The sequence below is a fragment of the Pituophis catenifer genome, unplaced genomic scaffold (assembly GCF_029215685.1).
Source record: "Pituophis catenifer annectens isolate HBS135680 unplaced genomic scaffold, rPitCat1.0.hap2 SCAF_1, whole genome shotgun sequence".
In the NCBI taxonomy this organism is placed as follows: Eukaryota; Metazoa; Chordata; class Lepidosauria; order Squamata; family Colubridae; genus Pituophis; species Pituophis catenifer.
This window is the reverse complement of record NW_027256881.1, coordinates 51,835,233-51,861,445: the sequence shown is the minus strand read 5'-3', so window position 1 is coordinate 51,861,445 and position 26,213 is coordinate 51,835,233. Positions and strand designations below refer to the sequence as shown.

At 36.6% G+C, this 26,213-nt stretch overlaps 1 protein-coding gene across 1 annotated transcript in view; it reads right to left on the bottom strand.

Moving 5' to 3' along the window:
- DNAH14 (dynein axonemal heavy chain 14) overlaps window positions 1–26,213 on the bottom strand; it is a 238,523-nt gene that overhangs the window by 63,724 nt on the left and 148,586 nt on the right. The window contains exons 52-63 of the mRNA XM_070957448.1: window positions 25,433–25,608; window positions 23,345–23,473; window positions 21,293–21,433; window positions 16,848–17,015; window positions 15,201–15,371; window positions 13,574–13,741; window positions 11,581–11,667; window positions 11,131–11,328; window positions 10,617–10,778; window positions 9,768–9,956; window positions 8,752–8,933; window positions 5,977–6,085 (exon numbers count right to left, since the gene is read on the bottom strand). Of these exons, the coding sequence (XP_070813549.1) occupies window positions 5,977–6,085; window positions 8,752–8,933; window positions 9,768–9,956; window positions 10,617–10,778; window positions 11,131–11,328; window positions 11,581–11,667; window positions 13,574–13,741; window positions 15,201–15,371; window positions 16,848–17,015; window positions 21,293–21,433; window positions 23,345–23,473; window positions 25,433–25,608 (1,880 nt within the window). The remainder of the gene's footprint in view (window positions 1–5,976; window positions 6,086–8,751; window positions 8,934–9,767; window positions 9,957–10,616; window positions 10,779–11,130; window positions 11,329–11,580; window positions 11,668–13,573; window positions 13,742–15,200; window positions 15,372–16,847; window positions 17,016–21,292; window positions 21,434–23,344; window positions 23,474–25,432; window positions 25,609–26,213) is intronic.

Genomic DNA, 26,213 nt, shown 5'->3' with positions numbered 1-26,213 from the left:
TGTTAATATGTCAGCTATTTGCTCCGATGTTTCGCAATGAACTGCTTTGATAAATCCATCCTGAGACAACTGTCTCACGTGTTTAAATTTTATATCTATATGTCTGGACCTTTGTCCAATAGCATCAGATCTAGATATTTCGATAGCAGCTTTGTTATCTTCATGCATTATAAAAGGCAAAATGGGTTTTTTCCAAATGTCAGAGAGTAAATCATTAAACCATACAAGGTTATTTGCTGCCTTAGATAGACAAACATATTCTGCCTCTGTGGTTGAGGTGGCTACTAAATCTTGTTTGCCAGTATACCAGTAAACTGGACAGTCATTAAGAAAAAATATATAACCAGATGTGCTTTTTCTACATGAGGTATCTCCAGCCCAATCCGCATCGGCGTAACATGTAAGGATGGGCTCTTTGACATTATTAGGTTCCAACAATAAACAGAAGTCCAAACTATTTTTCAAGTACCTTAATATCCTTTTGACAGCTTCCCAATGGTATAGTGATGGTTTGCTGACATGTCTGGACAATAAATTGAGAGGCAAAGCAATATCAGGCCTAGTCCAATTGGAGATATAAAGAAGTGAACCTATGACAGACCTGTAAAATGTATTATCTTTGAATTCAGGAGATGATTCTTCTGTATTCTTCAAAAAATCAGTTTGCATGGGAGTGTCACAGGGCTTAGCGTTACTTAAATTACATTTATTCAAGAGCTCTATGATTTTGTCCCTTTGAGAGAGTTTAAATCCCCTTCTGGTTTTACTGATTTGAACACCAAGATACTTATTTACTTTACCCAAAGATTTCAATGAAAAATGTTCATTCAGTTTTGTTACAAATGCCTCTTTCCTTTCTTTATGTTTACCTATGTATAAAATGTCATCCACATAGATCAATACAAATTCTAGGGAATTATTATCTTTTTTAACAAAGAAGCAATTGTCAGCAGTAGTGGCATTGAAATTCATAGTTTTGAGAACTTTTACTAAACAGTCATACCATTGTTTACCAGATTGTTTCAGCCCGTATAAACTTTTATTTAATAACCAAGTCTCATTTTTGATTGTGTATTGACTGTGGGGTGCTCTTACATATATTTCTTTATCTAATTTTGCGTGTAAATACGCAGTCTGTATGTCGTATTGAAACACATCGAGGTTGAGTGCTGATGCTATAACCAGAGCTGTTTTGACACTCTCTGTTCTTACTGTGGGGGAGTATGTGTCTGTATAATCCTCGGGATATTTCTGTGCATAACCTTGTGCAACTAATCTAGCTTTGTATAGAGTATTGCCTCCTTCTAAATTCTTAATTTTATATATCCACCTAGTGTCAATGATGGTTTTGTCCTTTGGTGCAACTGTAGGGGTGAACACATTTAGCCCTCGTAAACTATCCATCTCTTTAGTCATGGCTGCTTCCCATTTTTTCTTTTCTTCAGGAGGAAGTTTTAACACTTCCTCATATGTGTTAGGTATTGATGACTCTCCATTCATATACATTACATAATCTTTGTATTTGTTTGGCACTTGATTTCTGCTACTTCTGATTGCTCTTTCTGGTTTACTATCATTGTCATGTAAATACCTTGCTTCTTTTTTAGTTAATGAATCTGTCTTTATTTTATGTTGACTGTTTGTCCATGTTTTAATTTTATTTTTATGTGTGTTGTTACTGTGCTCTTCTCTAATCCTTTTTTCTTGGAGTTTGGTATCTGGGTTGGTGTTTGGGAATATTTCATTAAGATGTATTTTAGACCAGTTGGCCTGTTCATGGAACACAGCTGTTCTGGAAACTATAAATTTATTATTATTATCGATAAATCTGTACCCTTTTGTACCTGTCTCGTACCCCATGAATCTAAGTCTCCTGGATACGTTCTCACCTTTGCGCCTTAGTTGTTTAGGTATGTGTACGTCTGTAGTGACTCCAAATATGTGCATGTGTGCTAATTTTGGTTTCCTATTATACATTACTTCGTATGGTGTCTTATTTACAATGCTGGACCAAGTTCTATTTTGTGTGTAATTAGAGTATTGTAGGGCTTCTGACCAGAATTGTTTACCTAAGCCAGCATCTTCTAAAGTGCATCTAATCATGGTTTGTAATGTTGAGTTCTTTCTCTCTACCACTCCGTTCTGGAATGCAGAAAATGGGCTAGATGTATAATGTAACATTCCTTTATCTTTTAGCCATTGGGAGAATTCTTTAGACATGAATTCACATCCCCTATCTGTCATGATTTGTTTTATTTTAATATTGTGTTGTGTCTCTATACGTTTGTAAAATTCTTTAAATTTCTGAAAAGTTTCATCCTTATGTTTTAATGTGTAAACAAATCCATAACGACTATAATCATCCACAATTGTTAGAAAGTAACGTTTTTTATAAGTAATTGAAGGTGTTAGTGGACCAACTAGGTCCATATGTACCAAATCAAAAATTTTGTTGGTTGATCTCGTTGACTTTCTAGGTCTGGGACTAGTTTTGAGCTTTGTAGATTTACATACTGAGCATTCCAAATAGTTTTCACAATTTTTTATTTTAACACCTTCTGCATGTTCAGTCATCTTTTGTACTACAGGAAAACTGGCATGTCCTAATTTCCTATGTAAGACATGAGCACACTCATCATGAATTGGTTTACCTATCTTAGGTTTTTTTTCATTGTATGTATCTTTGTGATTATTGGTTACCTCACGTTCCTCATTGTCACTGTTACTATTGTCTCCATTATTTTTTCATTGTCATTTTCCATATTTGAATCAATGTTGTGTAACCATTCCTCCTTTGTCATTAAGTAAGGTAGACCTCCTTTGATTATTACTGTACCTATGTTTATTTTGTTTTTCTCTAATGTTGCTTTTCCTTTTGAGAACACAATGTTAATGTCAGAATCTCTGCTTAGTTTTATGGCACTAAGTATGTTATGAGGAATTTCAGGTATTAGTAATACCCCCTCTATTTTTCCTAGGCCAGGTAAGATTACATTCCCTCTACCTATAACTTGAACCTTTTCTTGGTTAGCTACTTTGATTACAAATTTATCTTCTACAAATGAAGATAATATATTTTTATTAGTAGTAGTGTGATTAGTTGCTCCAGAATCAATAAGCCAATTATTGTTCTCTGGTTGTTGTGTGTTAATGTTGTTATGTTTGTTTAGCCCATTCAGTGAGCCAGATTTTCTATCCTTTGAATTATCTCTGCCCCCTCTATGTTCTCTATAGTTGGGTGGACTTCTATGCCTAAGTCTATCAATGGAAGACTGTCTGTTGTTGTACCTATTTCTATATTCTGACCTATGTCTTTCTCTTAGAATTTTGGGACAATCCCTCCTATTATGTTCTTTGGACCCACAATTGTGGCACCTAAATGTTTCATGATATCTTTCTTGAAATGCTACCCTTTTAAATTGTTTGTGTTCTATTTGGTTGTTATAACGACTTCTCCTTGAATTGTCTTCAGCTATTAACTTATTGGATAGACTTTCTATGGATAAGTATCCTAGATTGATTGTGTCTAAGTGTGACATATAATTATCCCATGATGGGTCAAGTGAATTGATGATAACACTTTTCATCGTTTGATCTGAAATCACCTTCCCCCCTTAAATGCAGTTCTGCTCTAATCTTGTTTAAAGATATTAAATGTTCACTTATGGTAACCCCTGGCTTTATCCTAGAAGAGAAGAAATCTTTAGACATTCTTGTGGTAGTGGCTACGCTTTCACTGTGAAACAAATTAAACATGCATTGAATAATCTCTGAGACAGTCAGATTTTGTTTAATACTGTGATACATGGCAGGAGATACACTTGAAATTAATAAGAAAAATGCTCTATGATGTAGGCAATCTATCTTTAGAGTCCAAGGTCTTTTTGGGGGGTTAGTAATAAAAAACAGTAAGTTTTCTTTCATAAAGACAACCTGGAGCTGCTGATACCATTCTTGCAAATTAATGCCATCTATTCTCAGCTTTGGGAAGTCACTGGGTAAATTCCCAACATTGTTGGGTCCATTACTTACAACCGGGGGTAGTCCGTGGTCTTGCAAATGTCGAAAGTTGCAAAACGGCGTGGGGATGCTCGCAACGAGTCTGCATGGTTCTCTCTGCATCTCATGTCTTCCTGGGTTGTCTGCGTAGTCCCGCGCATGCGCGTTGCTCATTTCGTTCCTGGAGTCATCGTGAGAGGTTCTCGCTGCTGCAGCTCCCTCGCTTCGTTCTTCTTCCGATGAATCAGTCTCCGGCTCGATCTTGGGAGTCCTGGTGATAGCGGGCGCTCGTCTTCTTTTGCTGAAGGCGCTGGTCCTTGGATCAGTCTGCGGCGTGGGGTGGTATCTGCAGGGCTCTCTGGGTTCAGGTGTCGGTGCTCTCGCCGTCTGGATAGGAGCGGGTAGATTTTGAGGCGTTGGCTCGCTTGCTTGCTTTTTTGTTGATTTTTTAGTAATCTTCAGTTTCGGTCCAAATGCAGCAAAAAGCGTTTTCATTGCTGACTTTACTTGCATGTCTATCGAATCTTCTTCGTTCTCTGTTTCTGATTCTTCTGAGGTATATACTTTTTCTTTTTCATTTTTTGTATCGAGTAAGGCTTTTCGCGCCAGACATTTTGAATCCTGCTTTCTGATTGGCTCTGCTTCGCTCATCTTAGGAGTCTGTTGAAACCAAGATGGCTGCCATTTGAAATTTTGCGCGGGATTGTTGGTTTTCTTCTTCGCTGCATTTTTATCTGTAAGCATATCACTTACTATTTTTGAGTCTTTTGGTTTTTCAGTAGCGATGTGCTTCTCTCTCGCTGCTCCGTTGTTTTTTAGTATATCTTGGAGGTTCGCGATAAGACTATCATCGCTCTTTTGGCTTTTTAAGAGTTTTAGTATCTCTGACCTGAGTTCGTTGTTTTCTATTTCGTTTTCTTCTTGGTCATCATCTTCATTTATTATTTCTTCGTCTTCTGTGGTGTATTCTTCGGATTCTCTCGAAATTGCATTCGTGGACTCATCTATTATTTCTTGATCCGCTTCCATTTCTTTGCTGTATGCCCTGGTGTTGGGCCTATCTCTTTTAGACATATTTAAGTTTTTATTGAGTCAATTCAACCATCCTCTGCTACCAGATTGTTGCGATATTTTCAGGATCAGACTCAATAAATTATTTAAGAATTAAGAGTTCAAATATATCTCTCTTTATTTACATAAGGCATTCTATATTCACTGAATATTCACAGATAGAAGCACAGAATGAACGTATGCAGCTCCTTATATATACAATGGGTGGAGCTAAGTATGGGAGTGGTAAAGTATGAATACATTAAGAAGTGAAGAATAAGTTAACCCCTGACACACTGTTCATGTATTATTTACATAATGGAGAATAAGGCATTTACTTGTGACAGGGACGAACCTTTTAGTCACATACTTCTATGCTGACAGCCAGATTTTTGTACTATTAAAATTATTTTACTTCTTTTATTTTTGGGATTTTTATCTTTTTATCACCAGAAAAGTGAGATCGCTATCTTTCTTAAATTATGTGGCTAGGGAGAATTTGTTGTGCAAGGCAACCTTGAATGATAGATGATAGCTGTAGGACTAGAGAAGCTAATACAATACAATAGAGCAGGAGGCAGAACCAGTATGTGAAGACCATGAGGCCCTCTGGGAGAAGGTATTTGAGATTTCCAGACTTCTACATTATGGAATGAGCTGTTCCACTACATAGTATTATCATAAATGGATTCCGAATGTTATTTCTTTTACACCAACTTAGGTTCCTTTAGTCTTTTTCTTTGCTCTTCCAAAATATCTAATGTGCCATAAATTGAATTCACATAATAGTTTATACTGTTGTAACTTTTATAAAACAATTATACCACTGTCATTAATTTTATGAATTGTAACATCTTACTTGAGATCTGATAGGAAATTATTCAATATTTTTAGGGCGTAGGAAGAACACTTACAAAGTAAATATACCTTTGATTTTGACTCTATTTGAGGTCCAAGGACAAGCAATTCATTTTGCATATTTGTGATCTGTGAAGTTGCATCCAAGATTTTTGTCAGACCAGAATGATAGCAAGCTCTAAAATAAAAAATAAGAGTTAAAATCTACTTATACCATAGGCCATAGTCACATAGCATATTAATTCAAGTTACTTCTTTCCACTAGGTATTCAAAATGGACAGTGATTCATATGTGTGTGTGTGTGTGTGTATACACACAGAGAGAGAGAGAGAGAGAGAGAGGGAAAAAAGTATTTGATCCATTGCTGATTTTGTACGTTTGCGCACTGACAAAGAAATGATCCGTCTGTAATTTTAATGGTAGGTTTATTTTAACAGTGGGAGACAGAATAACAACAAAAAAATTCAGAAAAATGCATTTCAAAAAAGTTATAAATTGATTTGCATTTTAATGAGTGAAATAAGTATTTGACCCCTTCATAAAACATGACTTAGTACTTTGTGGCAAAACCCTTGTTGGCAATCAGAGAGGTAAGACATTTCTTGTAGTTGGCCACCAGGTTTGTACACATCTCAGGAGGAATTTTGTCCCATTCAGCTTTGTAGATCCTCTCCAATTCATTAAGGTTTCAAGGCTGATGTTTGGCAGCTTGAACCTTCAGCTCCCTCCACAGATTTTAATCCTATGGGATTCAGGTCTGGAGACTGGCTAGACCTATGCTTCTTCTTGAGCCACTCCTTTGTTGCCTTGGCCGTGTGTTTTGGGTCATTGTCATGCTGGAATACCCATCCATTTTCAATGTCCTGGCTGAGGGAAGGAAGTTCTACCCAAGATATGACGGCCCATCATCCCTTTGATGCGGTGAAGTTGTCCTGTCCCCTTTGCAGAAAAACACCCCCAAAGCATAATGTTTCCATCTCCATGTTTGATGGTGGGGATGGTGTTCTTGGGGTAATAGACAACATTCCTCCTCCTCCAAACATGGTGAGTTGAGTTGATGCCAAAGAGCTCGATTTTGGTCTCATCTGACTACAAAACCTTCACCCAGTTCTCCTCTGAATCATTCAGATGTTCATTGGCAAACTTCAGACGGGCCTGTACATGTGCTTTCTTGAGCTGAAGGGTTTAAGTCCTTCATGGTGAAGTGTGTTACCAATTGTTTTTTTGGTGACTATGGTCCCAGCTCAGGGGTGGTATTCACTTACCTTTGCTATCGGTTCACAAATGTGAGCACACACAGAGCCTTCCACGCATGCGCAGAGCATCAAAAACTGGATGTGATGATGTCTGGGCAAGTGAGTGGAGCCTCCAGCAGCCACCGCTACCGGTTTGCCCAAACTGGATAGAACCAGCTGAATACCGCTGGTTCATACTGTCCCAGCTGCATTGAGATCATTGACAACATCCTCCTGTGTAGTTATGGGCTGATTCCTCACCATTCTCATGATCATTGAACTTCCACGTGGTGAGATCTTGCATGGAGCTCCAGACTGAGGGAGATTGACAGTTATTTTGTGTTTCTTCTATTTGCGAATAATCGCACCAACTGTTGTCACCTTCTCACCAAACTGCTTGACGATAGTCTTGTAGCCCATTCCAGCCTTGTGTAGGTCTACAATCTTGTCCCTGACATCCTTGGACAACTCTTTAAGAGAGTGGTCCTAATCTCAGCTCATTACCTGTATAAAAAACACCTGGGAGCCAGAAATCTTGCTGATTGGTAGGGGATCAAATACTTATTTCACTCATTAAAATCCAAATCAATTTATAATTTTTTTGAAAAGGCGTTTTTCTGGATTTTTTTGTTATTCTGTCTCTCACTGTTAAAATAAACCTGCCACTAAAAAAAGCCTCTGATGATCGTGCGGCTCAGCTGGGCATAGTGGGGGGTGGGGGCTTAGGGATTTTTGCTACTGGTTCTCCGAACCACCCGCCGCCATCGCTACTGGATCGGGCAATCCGGTCCGAACTGGGAGCATTTCACCCCTGGATCAAATACTTTTTTCCCTCATTGTATATGAGTGCAGGTACATATTTATGTAGATATATACTTTCTTTTGAACAGAAACAGAGCAGGCAACAGAATTTCATTTTTAATGTGGGCCAGTATGTTCACAGTAAAAAAAATGAAAATAAAGGATATCTTATCTTATCGTCTTACCTTACCTTATCCTATCCTATCTGTTCAATCACCTAAACAAACTACCTTATATTAAGTGCTAAGTGCATAGAAGCACTTAGCACTTTTGGTAAAGCTATACATGTCAACTTTATGAAGTCTATCATGAATAAACTATGATAAGCACTGTGATCAGAATTGTGAATATCTTATATATACTTTATAGATAGATAATTTATAAAATATTTTATTGATATTAAGTCCATTGCTTCTATGATATTTGACAGAATAACTCCTCAACAATCTTAGACATTAACCACAGATTAATGTATAATATATACATTAACCACAGGATAAATGGCACAATAATCAAATCACACTGTGGCTAAAGTTCACCCTATCATGAATCTGTTGGCAGTGAAATATTCAAATTTGCTTGGAAATTTTTCATGGAAAAATTCTCCTCTTCCAGGAAGAGTGTAGTAACCTACACAGTGGTTGCAGCTGACTTTTAACAAAATTGTTGCTATGCTTTGGGATGCTAATGAAATAACTTAATTGTTAAATGTTTTAATCCACGTAAAACATTTCTATAAAATAGTATCCTTCCTGACAACTTCTCTGTAGTGCTGTTTTACAGACACATCCACACATCTGTATTTACCTTTCACTCAGCATTTTCTCTTTTGTGGTCCTCAATATTGTGGAAAAAGTATTTATAAATTGCAAGTAACTTTTGGGAGTGATGTAATAGTGTCTTTTAGTTTCCTTCAAGTATTTCTCAATTATTATAGATGCATTCTTGTGAATATTAACAGTCATAGGGATAAGAATATCTCTTAAATTCTGTAAAGACAAATGAAAAGACCACACATTTTATACAAAGTACAATTCAATTTAAGAATTGAAATGTATGGTAATGTTCTCAGTAATTTCTTGTTCACACTCATCGCTTTGTATTGGCTCTCTCTTCTTTGTTGTTCCTTTTCTTCCCTCCATAGGGGAAGGTGAGGGTGCTGAGTCTAAAAGTTCTAACTCCTTGGGGACAAGATTTACTTGTAATGCTTGTGTTCTCCTCTTACTATAGTGAGAACTCACATTTTAGAAATATTTTGGGATTGTCAGGGGTTTTTTTTCTATACCATCAACATTCATTCATGAAAAATCTAATCCAGTTAAATGCATCTGTTCTAAAATTAGGAATTCTTGCAATTTACAGTAATAGTCATAGCCTTATTTGGTGAGGTAGAGTATATTTTTCAGCAGAGAAATGAAATTCCTATAGAATATGGTTTCGCTAACAAGTATATCTGAAAATGGAATGAGAATTAACCTATACTTAATAACTTAATTTCTGCTGCTATCACTACCTTCCAGCTAGCCAAATCCAGACAAGGAGCAGTTGAGCCAAATTTTGTAGGTTTTATATAATGGTGATTAGATAATTGGTGCTTGCTCAGAGCAAAGCAGTGGTTGTATCTGGCATTTTGATTTCCCCAACATTCTCCCTGAACCCTAGAACCCCACCTAGTTATTATTACTGAAACTGATTGTGAAATGTTTTCCCAGAGTCTTTAAAATGAGTTATCACAATTTATGAACAGTTTCAGTCGATCAGAGTTCATAAGTGAGAATAACATATTATAGATTCCATTTTGATAAAATATATTCACATCATACCTCATTTCTAAATGTCTCACTTTGGCTAAAATAACTTTTTGCTACATGGCAAAGTGCCTCTTCAGGCCAATTTTCGTACCAGTCTACTGTACAGCAATTCACAATGGCAGGATATATCTGTAAATATTGACGGAAAACCAGTCCTGTAGGATTTACTGTCAAAACTATATGAAGGTTGTGGCGTACTCTCTAGAAAAAAAATATTGTGTGAAAACTCTAGTAAAATAATTATTCCTTTGAAAATATACATGCATTAATATTTGGATTATCATTTATTAGGCTATAATTGTACCTACTTGCAAAAATAATTTTTATTGAAATAAGAATTGCACTGCAAATTGTAGAGTGATACAAGTAGATATTTAAATGATAGATAATATTTGCCCCCAAATTCAAAAGACATGTTTCTCTATCTGAGTCACTTTGTACAATTATGCAAGTAACATGGATTCAGGCAATTCACTAATTCAGCTTCCAGCACAGAGAAATATCAGTTAGTACTCATAAAGGTGAGATTTAATGTTCATTTTTAACTTGGGTTTCTTTCATACCAGATGATACAAAACCATCCTTGGTGGAGATAATCAAAATTTCTATCATTCATTAAATCAAATTTCTTACTCTGCCTTCATAAACCACAATGGGCAAGAGTCAAATAGACATGGATGTCTTCAATATATCTATAAATAACAGTTTGTCACATTCCTGGCTTGATTTATCTATTAATAATAGGACAATTAAATTCAATGAGCACAACTCTGGATCCTGCTGTTAATGTGGAATTCAAGCTGGAATGGATATAGCAATTTCATTGAGAGAGCATATTGTTCACAGGAAACTAGTACATACCTGTAAGAAGAAAGAATACATATCATCCAATTTGTTGGAATCCTTAGTCATTTCAGAAACTGATGTAAGTGATTCAATAATGTTATTCAACTCATCCTTCTCAAATAGGTTGGGCACTTGTCCTGATTTCAGAATACAACTTAGGACTTCCAAAAATGATTCCTAAGAAAAATAATACCAATTAATTATCTCCTTAGCCTTGGGTTAGAGCAATCTAGATTTTGTCATTTTGACAAAATGACAGTTTTTTATAGACACTTTTACTGGAGCTCCAGCTATGAGTTAAGTTATTTTGTGTCAATTGTTTTAATAGTTGCTATTTTAATAACTATTAGCAAACTGGTGAAAATACAAACAAAGTCAGCTCCCAATCATCCTCTAACCTCTGAAGACGATCCAGATATATTAAGATTAAGAAAGAGGGGAGAAACAGAGATGGACATTTTTAGCAAGAGTTTAATTAACATGATACACATTTAATATGTATACTAATGTATATTCTGTGTAGGCTTACTTGAATTATATCTGAATCTGTAATAAGAAGAACAGTCCTCTTGCCTTCTGCTCCAGCTTGTTTATAGACTTTTTTAATATCCTCTTGAAAATGTGCAAAGGTGTAACTATAGGAAGTAGATAACCTACAGATACTGCATTCAGATATATAACAGGCTAAGGATGCACAGGTTGCTTTTCCATTGCCATTCCATCCAATCTGTTAATAAATATTAAACATGTTAGATAAACATCATGTAAGAAAAAATGATTTACTAAAGCAGATCTTCATGTATTAAAATGTCTAAATAATTTTTAGAATGCAGGATAATAATAATTACGGCTTAGTCACAAGTGTTTTAATGACATATGGTATTTAAAATTTACCTTGATTTAAGGCGTGCTACTTTTAAATAAAGACATACCATTGACATCTTATATAATATGTCCAATTAAAAATAAAGTTTCTTACCAGTGTCATATGACTATCTTGTTGTCGAAAAACCCTTGCAGCTCTAATTACATGTTGTATTGCTTCTTTGAAAAATACCATGGTGATCTAAGGAAACAGAAAGCAGAAATGTAGGGAATAGGGGGAAACTTCCTTCCAAAATGCCCTTCAAATATGAAAGAGTTAAAAGACAAGCGAAACCTAACCCTTTTATCTTGGGATCTCGCATAAAAAGAGTCTGGGAAAACTAATGCTAAAGGGATATTCAGGACCAAGACTATTCCTCTTTCAGGTAAGTTTTTCAAACAGAGAACAGCAGCTCATTTTAATTGTTTTTTTTCTCTCTCATACAAGTAGCTGGAACATCTTCTGGATTGGTTCAAAGCCTAATAATCTCATTTCCCAGAGATCTGGATGATCTAGAAAAAGTTTTGGAAAAGGAGCAATCCTCAATCTTTATAAATCAGGAATCTCTTAGCTACTAAGTGCAGATGAAAAATAAGCAATTAATCTTGCAGATAGAAATTTGAAATAGGAAATATTGAACTACATCATAAAAATAACTGGTTATTTCTTTATTGATTTGTATACTGCTCAATCTTCCCAGATATGAGGAGCTTAAAAAAGTAAGCCATAGAATAAGAAAACAGAAACATCTATATCTACAATAAATATAGCCCAAAATGGAACAATCCTCCCACAAACCAAATAAAATAAATGGAGAAAAATAAATACATATTGTTATTATATCAGTCAATCAAAGCTGTCTGGAGTTGTGTTTCCAGCTTCCAGGCAAGACTAATACTGAAAAAAACAATCTTATTTCCAGACTAGGTGGTTCTGAAGCATTGACATCATAACTAAAAAAAAATATTTCCTGGCTCCAGCCAGCCTCACCTCATGAAAATGGGATACTACGGTACCAATAGGTTTTCCAAAAAGTATTGCCTCAGATGGGTGGAGCAGGCCATTTGGTTGCTAAGCCAGATAGGATTTTACAAGACATAGCAGTTTGCAGTGACCCACATTGACTGACAGAGTCACTATTAGCATATTACACATATATTGTGGACCTTGCCCTGATTATCAGTAACTTTCTGTATGCCTTTTAAAATCCTATCTGGCTTAGCAATCAAGCTGACTGCTCCAACCAGGTGATCATCAAATGCTTTTCATATAGAACATATTGCAGAAGTCAACCAAGTGGCAATAAAGATACGAGTCACTGTAGCCAAGTCCTCCTGTTCCAGGTAAGGTGGCAACTGAGGTACTAGATGTAGCTGAGCAAAGGTTCTTCCAGCCTGTCTTCATCTGCACTTCCAGCAGCAGCTGTGAGGGTCCTCAAGTCAAGTACCTGCTCTTTTAGGAGCAGTACCACCCCCCATATCACTTGAGAGATAATATTAGAGCTGATGAACAAACTGGTGAACAAACAGCACCTCCATTTTGTTTGGGTTCAATTTTGCTAATTTATCTTTCATACAGTATATATATGACATTTCAATCATAAATTGATTCTAAGCACCAACCAACCAAGTTTTAACTTGTTTCATCACATCCAGAACCCTACAGCCTTGACATGGCACAAAGCTTCAACAGCATTTCTGGAACAGACCAACAGAGTTAAAAAATCAAGCTGAGTGTTATCTGCATATTGATAATCCTGAACTAACAGATGGAAGAAACTATTTATTAATTATCAATTCTATATTATCCATTCTAATTTTCCTTGTTATTCATCTTTCTTGAATATAGCTGGGACTTGCAGTTTGAGGAGGAATTTATGATAAACCCATGTGACATTTTTTATTTAACTACAGTACTTAGCTGCTCAAATTCACTTACCTATGTCCTGCTATTTGTGCATAGGGGAAAACTAGAGGAAAGCAGGTTGTTCAGTGTCATAAATTTTTTTACGAGGGACATCTAGCACCTAAGATACATGTATACAGTATTGGCTCACATCACATAGCAATTACAATACATCAATATTAAACAGAATTTCAAAAATTACCTCTGACTCTTTTGTTTGCATTCTCACATAATATTCTTCCAATGTCAAAAGAAGAACCTTCTGGCTAGTGACATTTCTATAAATTCTCTTATCTACAGGTACAGTATAATCTAGAAAATCTACAAATATAGGAGACTCCTCCATCAACTTCTCCTTTGTCCAGGAAATCTACAGAAATAATTTTGTAATTTGAAATTTTTATTAGGATAATGATCTTTCTTAGACAAACTAAAAGCCACTATGTATCTGCATTTTGAGATGTATAGATTAGGAAATATGTTAATACAAATTCTCAAATACAAGCGAGCTGCACTGGCTCCCGGTGGTCTTCCGGGTGCGCTTCAAGGTGTTGGTTATCACCTTTAAAGCGCTCCATGGCATAGGGCCTAGCTATCTCCGAGACTGCCTGCTGCTACCGACGACCTCCCATCGACCCGTGCGCTCCCACAGAGAGGGCCTCCTCAGGGTGCCATCAGCCAAACAATGTAGGCTGGTGGCCCCCAGGGGGAGGGCCTTCTCTGTGGGGGCTCCCACCCTCTGGAATCAGTTGCCCCCGGAGATAAGAAGAATCCAGGACCTCAATGCCTTCCGTTGTTCCCTGAAAACCCATCTTTTTCAGCAAGCCGGGTTGGCTTAAGAAGAAATTTTTAAATTCTTTTAATTAGTCTGTGATTCTTAACTTTCGGGCCAAAATTTATATATATATTTAAATGTTTTAATATTTGTATTCTATGTATGTTTTAATATTTGTATTCTATGGCTGTACACCGCCCTGAGTCCTCAGGGAGAAGGGCGGTATATAAATTGGAAATTAAATTAAATTAAATTAAATTTTATCTACAGGTATGGTGGAATCTAGAAAATCTAGAATAATTTTGTAATTTGAAATCTTCATTGGAACAAAGTTTGTCTTTTTAGACAAACTTTAAAAAGTCACCATGGAACTGCATTTTGAGATGTATATATGCATGTGTGTATATGTATTCTCATATATGTCCCACCAACAGTGACAGAGAGATCCACTAGAATATATAAAAAACCCTCTTTTTCCAAGAGTTTCTCCAAGAGTTCCTACTTATCCAATCCTGGCCAACAGATTGGTCATGCTGAAGATCTGATCAGCCAAAGAGTATCAGGCTTAAAATGGACTTTTGCTGCTGTGGCCCCTGCCTTATTGAATATTCTTTCCTTGGAATATTCTTTCCTAACCTGTTGGTTTTTCACAAAGATTTAAAAATTTGGATATGCATCTGATCTGGGACTTGGAATGTATTAAGGCCCAGCTACTTGACTTTTCTATTAGATGATTAATCATCATGACTGCTGTTTGTACTTATTTATTTTGTGGGTGTTTTTATTGTTTCAATATTTTAAATTGTTTTAAATTATTTGTAATACCTTCAGAAAAAAATTAATGTCTAAGTCTAAGAATGTTCAGATACTGAATGACTAGAAACCTAGCAGGTTTTAGACAATAAACTGGACATACTGCCTCATGGAAAGGCAGAGAAAGGGCACACAAATATATATCAGATCATGTTGGCATCATCAATTACTAGTCAATTTTGTGTACTGAACATGAAACATTCCATGTCTATGATAAAGAAATCCTATAAAGTATACTTACTTTAAAATAATTGTTGAGCTCATTTGAAAGAAACTGATAAAATGTCTCCTTCTCCGCTAGATCAACTAGACGATCATGGAAAATTCGAGTAGATTCATGCATAACCAATAATGCTGTTGTTTCTTTTGAGACAATGACTGACTTGTGGGCTTGAAGTAGTCCTTCAAGTACCTATAGTATTAATTTTAAAAGTAACTTTTTGAATTGAAGCTATATTCACATTACTATTGAAGTTACTAAAACTTCTAAGATACCTTCTGAATTGATTTAATTTTTTATCATGCTATGCTACCCCATGGTTGCTTTAGCCATTTTACAATGGTGCTTAATAGTCCCAAAGAGTGGGATATCCATTTCAGATATTAATAAAAGAAACAATGATTTCCATTTTTAGATGACAGAATTATCCTTCAAAAGAAATTTAGTTCCATGGGTATTGATAATATAAATCTTAATCATACCAACATATTCATAATAAATCTTAATGGCAAATCTTAGTACAAACAAGAAATCCCAACTATTACTATTCACTTAAAACTATGTGCATGAATATGTAGAAATGCATTTCTTATCCAACTCAGAAAGGTGGCATTAAGTCTGAACTTGATTCTATGGATGGATAAAATTTGAAATAATCTTAAATTGATAATACTTAGAATATCCCATAAATAATGTCTGTACAAATGTTATCTATTTTACTAATATGGATCATATTTTGAATAATTTACAAAATATTCAACAATATTGAATCCAAACTATCCTCAGAAGAAAAATAAGTATTTTCTCCATTTGGTGTAGTTAATAAATCACAACAAAAAGTTAACAATATTCAGGGCAAATGAAGGAAAATCTACTGAAAATCTACTGAAGCTCATGTCAGAACAAGCCCATAGAATTCCTGTCTGGGTCATTACAGACTGCTATGTGTCATATAATTTTGCAAATGTTTGCTTCTTTCTTAGAAAATTTCAGACAACTACAGTAACTGATATATTTTTCTCAGTTATCCCTTTTTGATAAGGACCGAACTAAAGCTTTAACCAACACAGACCCAGTTTTCTCTTCTTGTTACTTTAAATCCATACTTTATGGGCATATTGACTAATAATTATTAACTCATGAACATTCTTTGTTTATATAGTATTATTCATATATATGCTTTATTGAGTATGATGATATAGGGTTCATAGCAGGAAAAGTAAAAGCAAGCAGAGAGATGATAAAGAAAAAAGGAGTTTGTGGTTATTCAGTAAAATGTATAATCCTGGTTTAAAATCCTCCTTTCTTCTTCACATTTTGACAGTTTTGATCATAATCTATTTATGTATTTCTTTTAAGCAACCTTTCTATTTAAAAGTATTTTTGCTTTCCTATTCTCTAATTTATGGAATACAGGTAGTCTTTTTTAGTGACTGTTCAGGAATCATAGTGAATGACTGAAAAGTAATCTTATGACCAATCCTTGCATTTACAACCTTCTTTAGTCTGTAAAGCAAAGGAGGACTGAAGTAAGATCATAAGCATAGTTACTAAACACTTAGCAACTGCTTGTGACTGACTTGTGGGTCCCAAATGTGGTCATCAAATGAAGCTACCTATATTTCACTGATTAACCATTAACCAATTGAAAAATCAAGAAATACAAACCTTAAAAAGATCTCGTAGATTAAATATGTAATGGCATTTAGCAGGTGTTGGAAGCATTTTATGAAGCATTCTATAGTATAGTGCAATACAGCAACATGTTAAATTATCTGTACATTTCTGAACTTCAACCAAGAATCTATTAATGTAAAAGTATGTTCCCAGACGTACCTACAAAAAATATTTTATACATTTTAAAAATTGTAAATATTTTCCATTTAATATAATTTAATAATAAAGATGCTAAACTATGTACATTACTTTAAAGAAACTGTTGTTAACAGTTATATTAGACTACATTATTTTAGAGATATTTGCAAACTGAATTGTAAGCATTTTACATAATGTAATAAAACAGGTTTTATGGAAACAGCACTGCGTAATAAACTGTCTAAATGTACACTTAAAAAAGCAGAGAACTCGCTTGAGAACATTCAAGCAATCATAATTATTATAATTATCAGTCTAAATGCAGTATCAATTGCTCTACAGGATTATACTGGACAATCCCTGACCCATAAGGTCATGGATTCAGAGATATTTCCTTACTATATTCCTCAATGCCTTCAACAATGGCAGAACTTCTAATGTCTTGCCTTCATTGGACAACTTTCATCCAGTCTCCAACCTTTTCTTTTGGGGGAAGGTTATTGAGAGGGTGGTTGGTATGCAGCTTCAATGGACCCTGTATGAAGTAGAATATCTGGACCATTTTCAGTCTTGGTTTAGGGTACAGCACTGAGATAGTATTGCTTACGTGTGTTAATTGTCAGCCCTGGAAGCCATCTTTTTCTTTGGATCTTCAGGGCTGCCACATTTAGTGCTGTGGGAAACTGGGAGTGGGGATTGCATGGAGTGGTGGAGATATCTAGCCATAATAACATTCCTTTCTCTGAAAGTCAAGGACATTCGGCCTGCACCTGGAGTGGCATGACTGAGAGGCATCTCCAGTTGGGATGGTGCATTGATTGGACCATGTGATGGACATGTGGTTGCAGGGGAAGGAACCTGGACTTTCTTTTGGGTGGGGAAAACCTGGAAGCTTTCAGATTCGGGTTTTCCCAGATGTGCCAATATGACATCTCTAATAAAATGGAACTTTGAGGAATTTCTAGCCTCAGAGTCTTCTTTTGTTGGGGGTATTACTTGGAACCCTGACACTAATTATCTTTGATGGGCCAAGAATGGGGGTCATGCAACTGTCCTGGCTGTCCTGGATCTCTCAGTGGCTTTTGATACTGCATTGCTATCCTTGAGGATTGGCTCTGGGAGTTGAAAGTTGCAATTACTGTAAGTTCGAGTCTCACCAGGCTCAAGGTTGACTCAGCCTTCCATCCTTTCTAAGGTAGGTAAATTGAGGACCCAGTTTGTGGGGGCAATAAGCTGACTTTGTATAAAATATACAAAAGTATGAAGGCTATTGCTTAACGCATTGTAAGCCACCTGAGTGTCCGGAGAAGGGCGGCATATAAATCAAATTTTTTTTAAAAAGGCATTGTTTTGTGATGGTTCTCCATGGTCAGTTGGTGAGGATGGGTGAGGAGGTGTAGAGTTCTAAGCCACTGTAAAGTTAGGTGCCTCAGGGCACTGGTCTCTCCTTTTTCTCTTTAATATATGTATGAAACCACTGGTGAAGTCACCTGATAGTATGGGATCACTGTATGTGATCACTGGTATTTGATGATTTGCAGCTATATATCTCTACCCTGGCTGGACATTTGATGCTGTTGCAAGGCTGTCTGAGCATCTGGAGGTTGTAAGGGTCTTGATGGGGATGAGCTGACTTTGACTGGGCTTTTGATACCCCGCAGGGTCTGGTGATTTTGAACACAGTTAAAAAGGTAAAGGTTCCCCTGCACATGCGTGCTAGTAGTTTCCGGCTCTGAGGCAGTGCTCATCTCCGTTTCTAAGCTGAAGAGCCAGCGCTGTCCAAAGACATCTCCATGGTCATGTAGCCAGCACGACTCAATGCTGAAAGCGCATGGAGCGCTGTTACCTTCCCACCGAAGTGGTCCCTATTTTTCTACTTGCATTTTTACGTGCTTTTGAACTGCTAGGTTGGCAGAAGCTGGAACAAGTAACAGGAGTTCACTCCATTATGTGGTGCTAGGGATTCGAACCACTGAACTGCTGACCTTCTGATCGACAAGCTCAGCATCTTAGCCACTAAGCCTCTTTGTCCCTATGCGGTTATACTCCCCCAAACCAAGGAGGTGCATAATTTGAGAGTTCTAGTTTCATGGCTTATTCTTGGTGAGCAAGTGGCAACTGTGGCTGGGAGGTGGGGTAGGATGCATAGATCTGTGTTGTCCTCCAGTTGTTGTCTTTCTTGGATCAGGAGGCTTTGGTCATGGTCATTCATACCTTAGTCACCTTGGAGGTGCTTTATATGGAGCTGCCCTTGAGGACAACTTGGAAGTTACAACTAGTCTAGATTGCAGCAGCACACACAGTATTGGGTATCCATAGGTTTGTCCATATTGCACATTTCTTGCATGAACTGTACTAGCTCCCAGATTCTTCCAGGTGCAATTCAAGATGCTGGTTATTAGTTTTTAAGCTCTGCAGAGCACAGGACCTAATTATTTGTGGGACTGCCTCTCCCTAAGGATATGTGTCCATCCCACTAGATCAGATAGGATGAGCATGCTCCAGGTCCCCTCCTTGAAATCATGCCATCTATTGGGACCTTGGAAATATATTTTTTCTGTGCTGCCCCTACCTTATGAAACATCCTCTTACCAATGATTCAAGAGCTCCTCCCTTCTATCTTTTTAGAAAGCTAGCAAAACTTGGCTCTTTATTGAGGCACTGGATAGGATTGTTATGGTTGATTCAGAGTCAAAGGAGGAAACCAATGACAAGTAGCCAGCTCCAGATGTGGTAACAGAACATGAGCAGTTGCTCTAAAGTCACCAGGTGGACTTTTGTCTGAGCAGGCAGAGAAGGTGGAACTGGTCAACATACCAGCAGACACAGCTGCTGTTGTATTCCAAAGATGAAGATGCAGAATTACTGCTCCATCCCAATGGAAGAACATGGTGGCCTGCAAAAAGAATACAGCAAAGGCACTCTGCAAAACTGCTTGCACGGAAGGAGTTTTACCCTGCTAAACAAGAAACACCTATTAAAATAGAGTGGCAAGCTCAAGTCCCCTGTTGATGACCACTGCTCATGTGCCTTGACTCTTGGACCTCATGATTGTGACTTTGAACCTGGAATAGCTGACAAACCTGCTATAGGGTCTTTGCCTTTGGATTTCATCTGACTACTCTTTTGCTCACTATTTTGATTTTGGAAATCTGTAAGCTAAATTTATATAGGAAGATAATATGGAAGAAGGGCAATTGAGCTGCTGTGGGGCATTTCAGAGGGATTATTACGGCACAAGGTTTTGTTTCAATATTTTATTGTTTTACTGTTTTAGTATTGTTTTTTTAATTGGTTTTATTGTGTTGTAAACCACACAGAGTTGTTTAAGATGGATGGCCATATAAATATTTTAAATAAATAATTAGTAAAAGCTTTTTTATGGGATGAGCAGAGAATGTTTGCTAAATATATAATATGGGAGAATAGCCCCATTATATCCATCCCAAAAAGCCTGTTTCATAGAGGAACTAACTTTTGCTAAAGACATGCAGAATATCAGTGTTTGTGTCAATCCAGGATCTGTCAGGCCCAGCAATTAGATAGTAGCTGAGGAATAAGCCTTGGAACACAACATTGACACAACATTGTCAGCGAACTTGAAATATTGCAAAAAAAAAAAAAAAAAGGTAATGCAATGCAATATTTCAAGCAGCAAATATTCCAGTCTTGCCTGTTATATTTGCCACTTTTGTTGTTAGAAGGACAATTCAGTAATATTACAGAAGATAAACTTTGCCCCATTAGCTGCTAGAAATAGTCCCTAATGCACTTTTGCTGTCTTCTAGATTTTGTGGTGAGATGACTTAACAATTTATTTTCTAAACCTTTCTCACAACTGTTCAGAGAAGGGTAATTCTTCTTCTCTTAGCTGACCATAACTGCATACTTCCAAAAATGTTGCTAAATTGATTGTAAGTGCCATCTTTATCCAATGTTCTAGTGTTCAGCAATTTTTCAGTCTTCAATTCCTTTTTTATATAAGGGTATTTCTATAAAAGCCTTGGTGATGCACTGGTTACAATGCAGTATTGCAGGCTAACTGCCCGTAGCCAGGAGTTCAATTATTTCCAGCTCAAGGTTGACTTCCATCCTTCTGAGGCCAGTAAAATGAGGAGCCAGATTGTTTGCGGCAATGTGCTGGCTCTGTATACTGTCCAGAGAGTGCTGTAAAGCACTATGGAATGATATGTAAGTCTAAGTGCTATTGCTATTATTATAATTTTCAGTTACGTTTCATTACATTTTTTTGCTCTTTGTAAAAATTAATAAATAAATAAATGTTTTGGGACAGTTACCTGGAAAATACGTTGCAAAGACTGTAAGGAAGTTGCAGGCAAAACTAAGATGCAAAAATGGGACAGAAGACGAGTACTAATCTCATTACTTCCTACATTTAGAGGTGTACAGCATGCAACTGTGGCAATGTCCTGAATATGCTGTTAGAAAAATATACAAAATAGCATTTTTTAAAAAAATAGCCCTATAAATCAACATATTTATAATATTGTTTTACTGGTTCAGAATGATTGATAATGAACTGATAATACATTCTTGAGCACCGAGTCCTATCCTATCCAACAAGGTGCAGTTCAATAGTGAGAAAAGTAAAGTCCTGCACTTAGGCAGTAAGAACCAAATGCATACGTACAGAATAGGCGGTAACTGGCTCAACAGTAGTAATTGTGAGAGGGATCTAGGTGTCTTTGTGGACCACCGCTTAAGTATAAGCCAGCAGTGTGCTGCAGCTACCAAAAAAGCCAATGCAGTCCTAGGCAGAGGGATAGTGTCAAGGCAATGAGAAATGATAGCATCACTTTACACCATGCTGGTGAGACCACACTTGGAGTACTGCATCCAGCTTTGATCACCAAAATATAAAAAAGATGTTGAGACCCTGGAAATGTGTATAGAAAAGCAACAAAGATGATAAAGAGCTTTGAGGTTAAATCGTATGACAAATAGTTGAAGAAGCTAAATATGTACAGCCTCTCAAAGAGAAAGATGGGGAGACATTGATAACTGCCTTCCATTATTTGAGGGGCTGTCACAAAGACTTGCTCTCTAAGGCACTAGAGTGCAGAGCAAGAAGTGTGGAAGCTTGTTAAAATAAGATCCAACCTACAAATAAGGAGAAATTCCACCAACTCAACGAGGCAACTTCTGGGAATAACCAAGTCCGTTGCCTGGTGGCTTTCTCTGTGAGGCTAAAAAAACAAAAAGTAAGATCAGCCTTTCCAACTTCTCATGAAAGTTGCCTCATGGAGTTGGTTGGTCTCTCCTGATCTGCATTGGGAAAGCAATGACTCTGGATGATTCTTAGTTTCCCTATATGTTTCTTCCTTTTGCAACACAGCTTTTCCATTTCTCCAGCGAAAGAAGAGCATCTTGAGCTGCATGGAGAAATGAGACAGAGCTGGAAAGCAGGTTTGATTAGGAACCCCTCTTGTGATGTGTGTCCGGCAAGGGAGGGGTGCAGGCAGGAGACGTGCCAAGCTCTGCAGCTCCTCAGTATGCAATTTCTGAAATCAGGGCAAGAGATCTGGCAGGCAGGAAGGCACCTTCAGGCTTCAACAGTCACCCTGGGGGCGGGGGCAACCAGTTCTCCACCAGAGTGAGAGGTGCAGAGCCAGGGTGCACCAAGCTCTCCAGTTTCATGGTAGCACAATTGCTGAAATCCAGGTGGTTCAGCACTCCAGCAAGTGGAGGGGCATTTGTGAAAGGTGCTGGGGTTCTGTGGGGAAGGGGAGAGGCTGGCCCAGCACTTCTCCCCCTGGCTGGACAAGGGCTCCAGCATCCAAGGCTGCACAGGAGGTAAACGTGGCACCAAAGGTAAGTGAGTAATTGGTGAGGGGCTGGGGAGGAAAGGCCCAAGCAGCTTGGGACCCCAAGGGGTGGAAAGAGCATGGGATCTCTCAGTGTGTGGGGGGAGGCCTTTGGTGGCTGGAGGCAGTGGTCTTGTCCCTGCACTCAGCCTCCCATGGTCTTCCCCACTCTTGATGTACCCCATGTGCTCTTAACGACCCGCATATTCAATTAAATCCTTTGGGGAGAAGAGGGATGAGATTTGTTCATTCAATGAGTTCCAATTAACAAATCCTTGGATTATTAATGTAATTGGAAGGCTCCATTACATTTGTAGCACAAGGATTACCTGTACTTTAAAAATGAATTTAAAAGTCCTAATTTCTCTCCTAAATCTATGTGCCTAAGAATCTAGACCATCTAACATGAGAATGAATTTCAACTGATCCAGAATACTATACTTACATGACAAATTTTTAATGAAAAGATCTTAATTTAACAAAAATCAAAAATAACAAAAGAAATGTTACCGATATTAAACATACTTTCCATTCAAGGTGTTTAATGTCATAAAATCCTCCCAACTCCACAAACTGACGGATGAACTCTAATGGTGGCTTGGATCCATATGCTTCTGAGATTGGCATGTTCAGATCATCAATAAATAGTAGTGCCTTGAAATAAGTATAATAAAAACCACAAATGACTATCACATCTAAAGTATATTAACAAAAACATTAGACACTTAATTTCTATCCGGGTATTTTTGTTTTTACATACAATAAGTATGATCCATTATGCATATATATCAAGAGATTGGACTAGAAGACCTCCAAGGTCCCTTCCAACTCTGTTATTCTATTCTACAGTATATATTGTACTCAGTCATTGAAGAGGTGGCTTAGAAAATCACCCTAAATCACCCTAAATACTCACAGAATTAATAATTGGCTCCAACAAAGAGTTTCTTAATAAATTATCTGAATTAGGATTAGCATTTGAAGGGACTATTCTACGCAATAATCAAAGTTTGCATGTGTGGTGTTTTATTTTTCACTATTAATGGAACATATTAAGTAAATCCATTTCTTGTTCATTTTTCCAGATGCAGTTTATAATATAATTGAGCCTAGAAATATTGAAATACATGCCCAATTGTAACCCATTTCCTTCTCTCTCTCTCCGAAAATTTGTTTTTTGGTGGTGGGATGGATGTTGTTAATTTTGTATAACTCTTTTCCTGTTTTCTTCCTCATTCCTTTCTGTATAACACAGGGATAGACAATTTGTTCTAGGATGGAGAACACAACTTGCTTCTTGAGAGCCAAAAGCTTTCTGATGGTGTCAGTAAAGGAGGATATTTGAAACCTTTGATACTTTTTTGTGGCTTTCAGTTATTTTACATGTAATTCCTGTTTAGCAACTATCTCATTTAGCAAATATACTCAGTTGCAACGGTGATGAAAAAGTAACTTTATGACTAATCCTCACATTTATGACCTTTGCAGTTCTATAAAGGAAAAGGAACTAAAGTAAGATCTTAAGCACAGTTGCGATTTCAATTTAATGACTGTTTCACTTGTTGACTGAATTGTCAGTTCCAATTGTGGTTGCTAAATGAAGACTATCAGTATAGGGATTTAAAAATGATAATAGAACAATACTATTGCCAGAGTACTCCCACTACAATTCCTACCAATGCATTCAAAACACAACTTTAAAAGGAGTCCAAATTGCATTGCTAAATTTTGCTGACAAATTCCAGTGTCATAATTTTAGCCTTTCTCTCACCCCCCACTCCCCACCCCCACCGGTGGTGACTAAGGATGAGAATGGTTCATCTCTCGAATACCTCAAACTTCCATTTATTCAATTATTTTTTTGTCAGGATTGCATTACTCAAAAATATCTATTTTATTGTTGAATTTTACCACTTTGAGAGTTGTTTTGCTATGGGTTTTATTTGCTAAAAATAGATAGATAGATAGATAGATAGATAGATAGATAGATAGATAGATAGAAAGAAAGAAAGAAAGAAAGAAAGAAAGAAAGAAAGAAAGAAAGAAAGAAAGAAATGGTAGCAGTGGAATTAATTCATTTTTTTCCTCTAAAGTTTTAGTGGCTCCTATCCAGTAAGAGTAGTAATCATCAACCTGAGTGAATGAGAACACTCATGATTAAAAGATCCTCTTCTTCCTATGGTCTATTCATGCTCAATTTTTAATACAAAGGAAAACAGTCGCCTTTACTCCAGATCAATTGAATATTTACCAATGGCAGTGGGAACTGGATCCCAAAAATTGCACTCTAGATCAGCACCCTTTTGAGCAATGAACACTTAAAAATTGAATGTTCTTTAAAATGGCTCAGGTTTCCTAAAATCATTAGATTTTGCAAGATCTCAGAAATTTTCTGAGATTTGGCAACTTTCTGAAATGTAAATTTTTACTTTATATTTTAATTTGGACCTCTAGAGACCATGAGCATCTGAAGTTCTTGAAAAATTTAAAAGTTAATATGTTCTGTTTCTTGCATTAGACTAATTGTGGATCAAATCAATTTCTTTGAAATGAAGACTGAATAAACTGATTATTATATGTGAGTTACAAATAAGCTTTCATTAAAGTTCTTACTTGTTTAGATTGTGGAGCACCCATGACATCTTTACTTTTCAGTATTAATTTCTGGGTGATCAAGCTCTTCGTTTGAGATGCACTTGTATGGGCACCTAATTGTAATTTACAGATGATAGGCCCTGAAGATGGTTCTTCTATATCAGAATCCTCTCTTATTGAGCTGAGAGCTGAAACTTTAACAAATTAAATTGTTAAAATTTTACATAATTTTTAACCTTTTTAGGTTAAAACCTTTTTAAAAGCACCGCTGCCGCTACCGGTTTGCCCAATGCGGTGCGAACTGGGAGCAACCCACCACTGATATCAATGTTTTAAAAGACTTGTAAGAAGGTTCAAAAGAATATGCCATAAATTGATTTCCCTTTCTATATTGTTACTGGATTATGTTATTAATTTTATATACACCATTTAAAACTTTATGGAGTCAATTTATAATTCTTATAAATTAATTGGTATATTAGACTGACAGTGAAAGATACCAACATGCTTTCTATATGTACTAAAAAAAATCCAGATGTGCACAGAGAAATGAAATAAAGACGAAGGAATAAAATTCTTAGCTATTTTATGGAACCATTTTTTTATTTTCTTTTAAATTTGGCCAATCTTAATCTCTTTAGGGGGTTCTTTTTTCATTAAGGATGTGATTTTAGTATTTAACATTAGGCATAATCTGGACTTTAAATAACTTATTTCTTTAAAATTTAACATATTCTCATTTAAAAAAGAAAATCTAACCCTAAAACATTTTCTTCTTTCTTTAAAATCAATGACATAC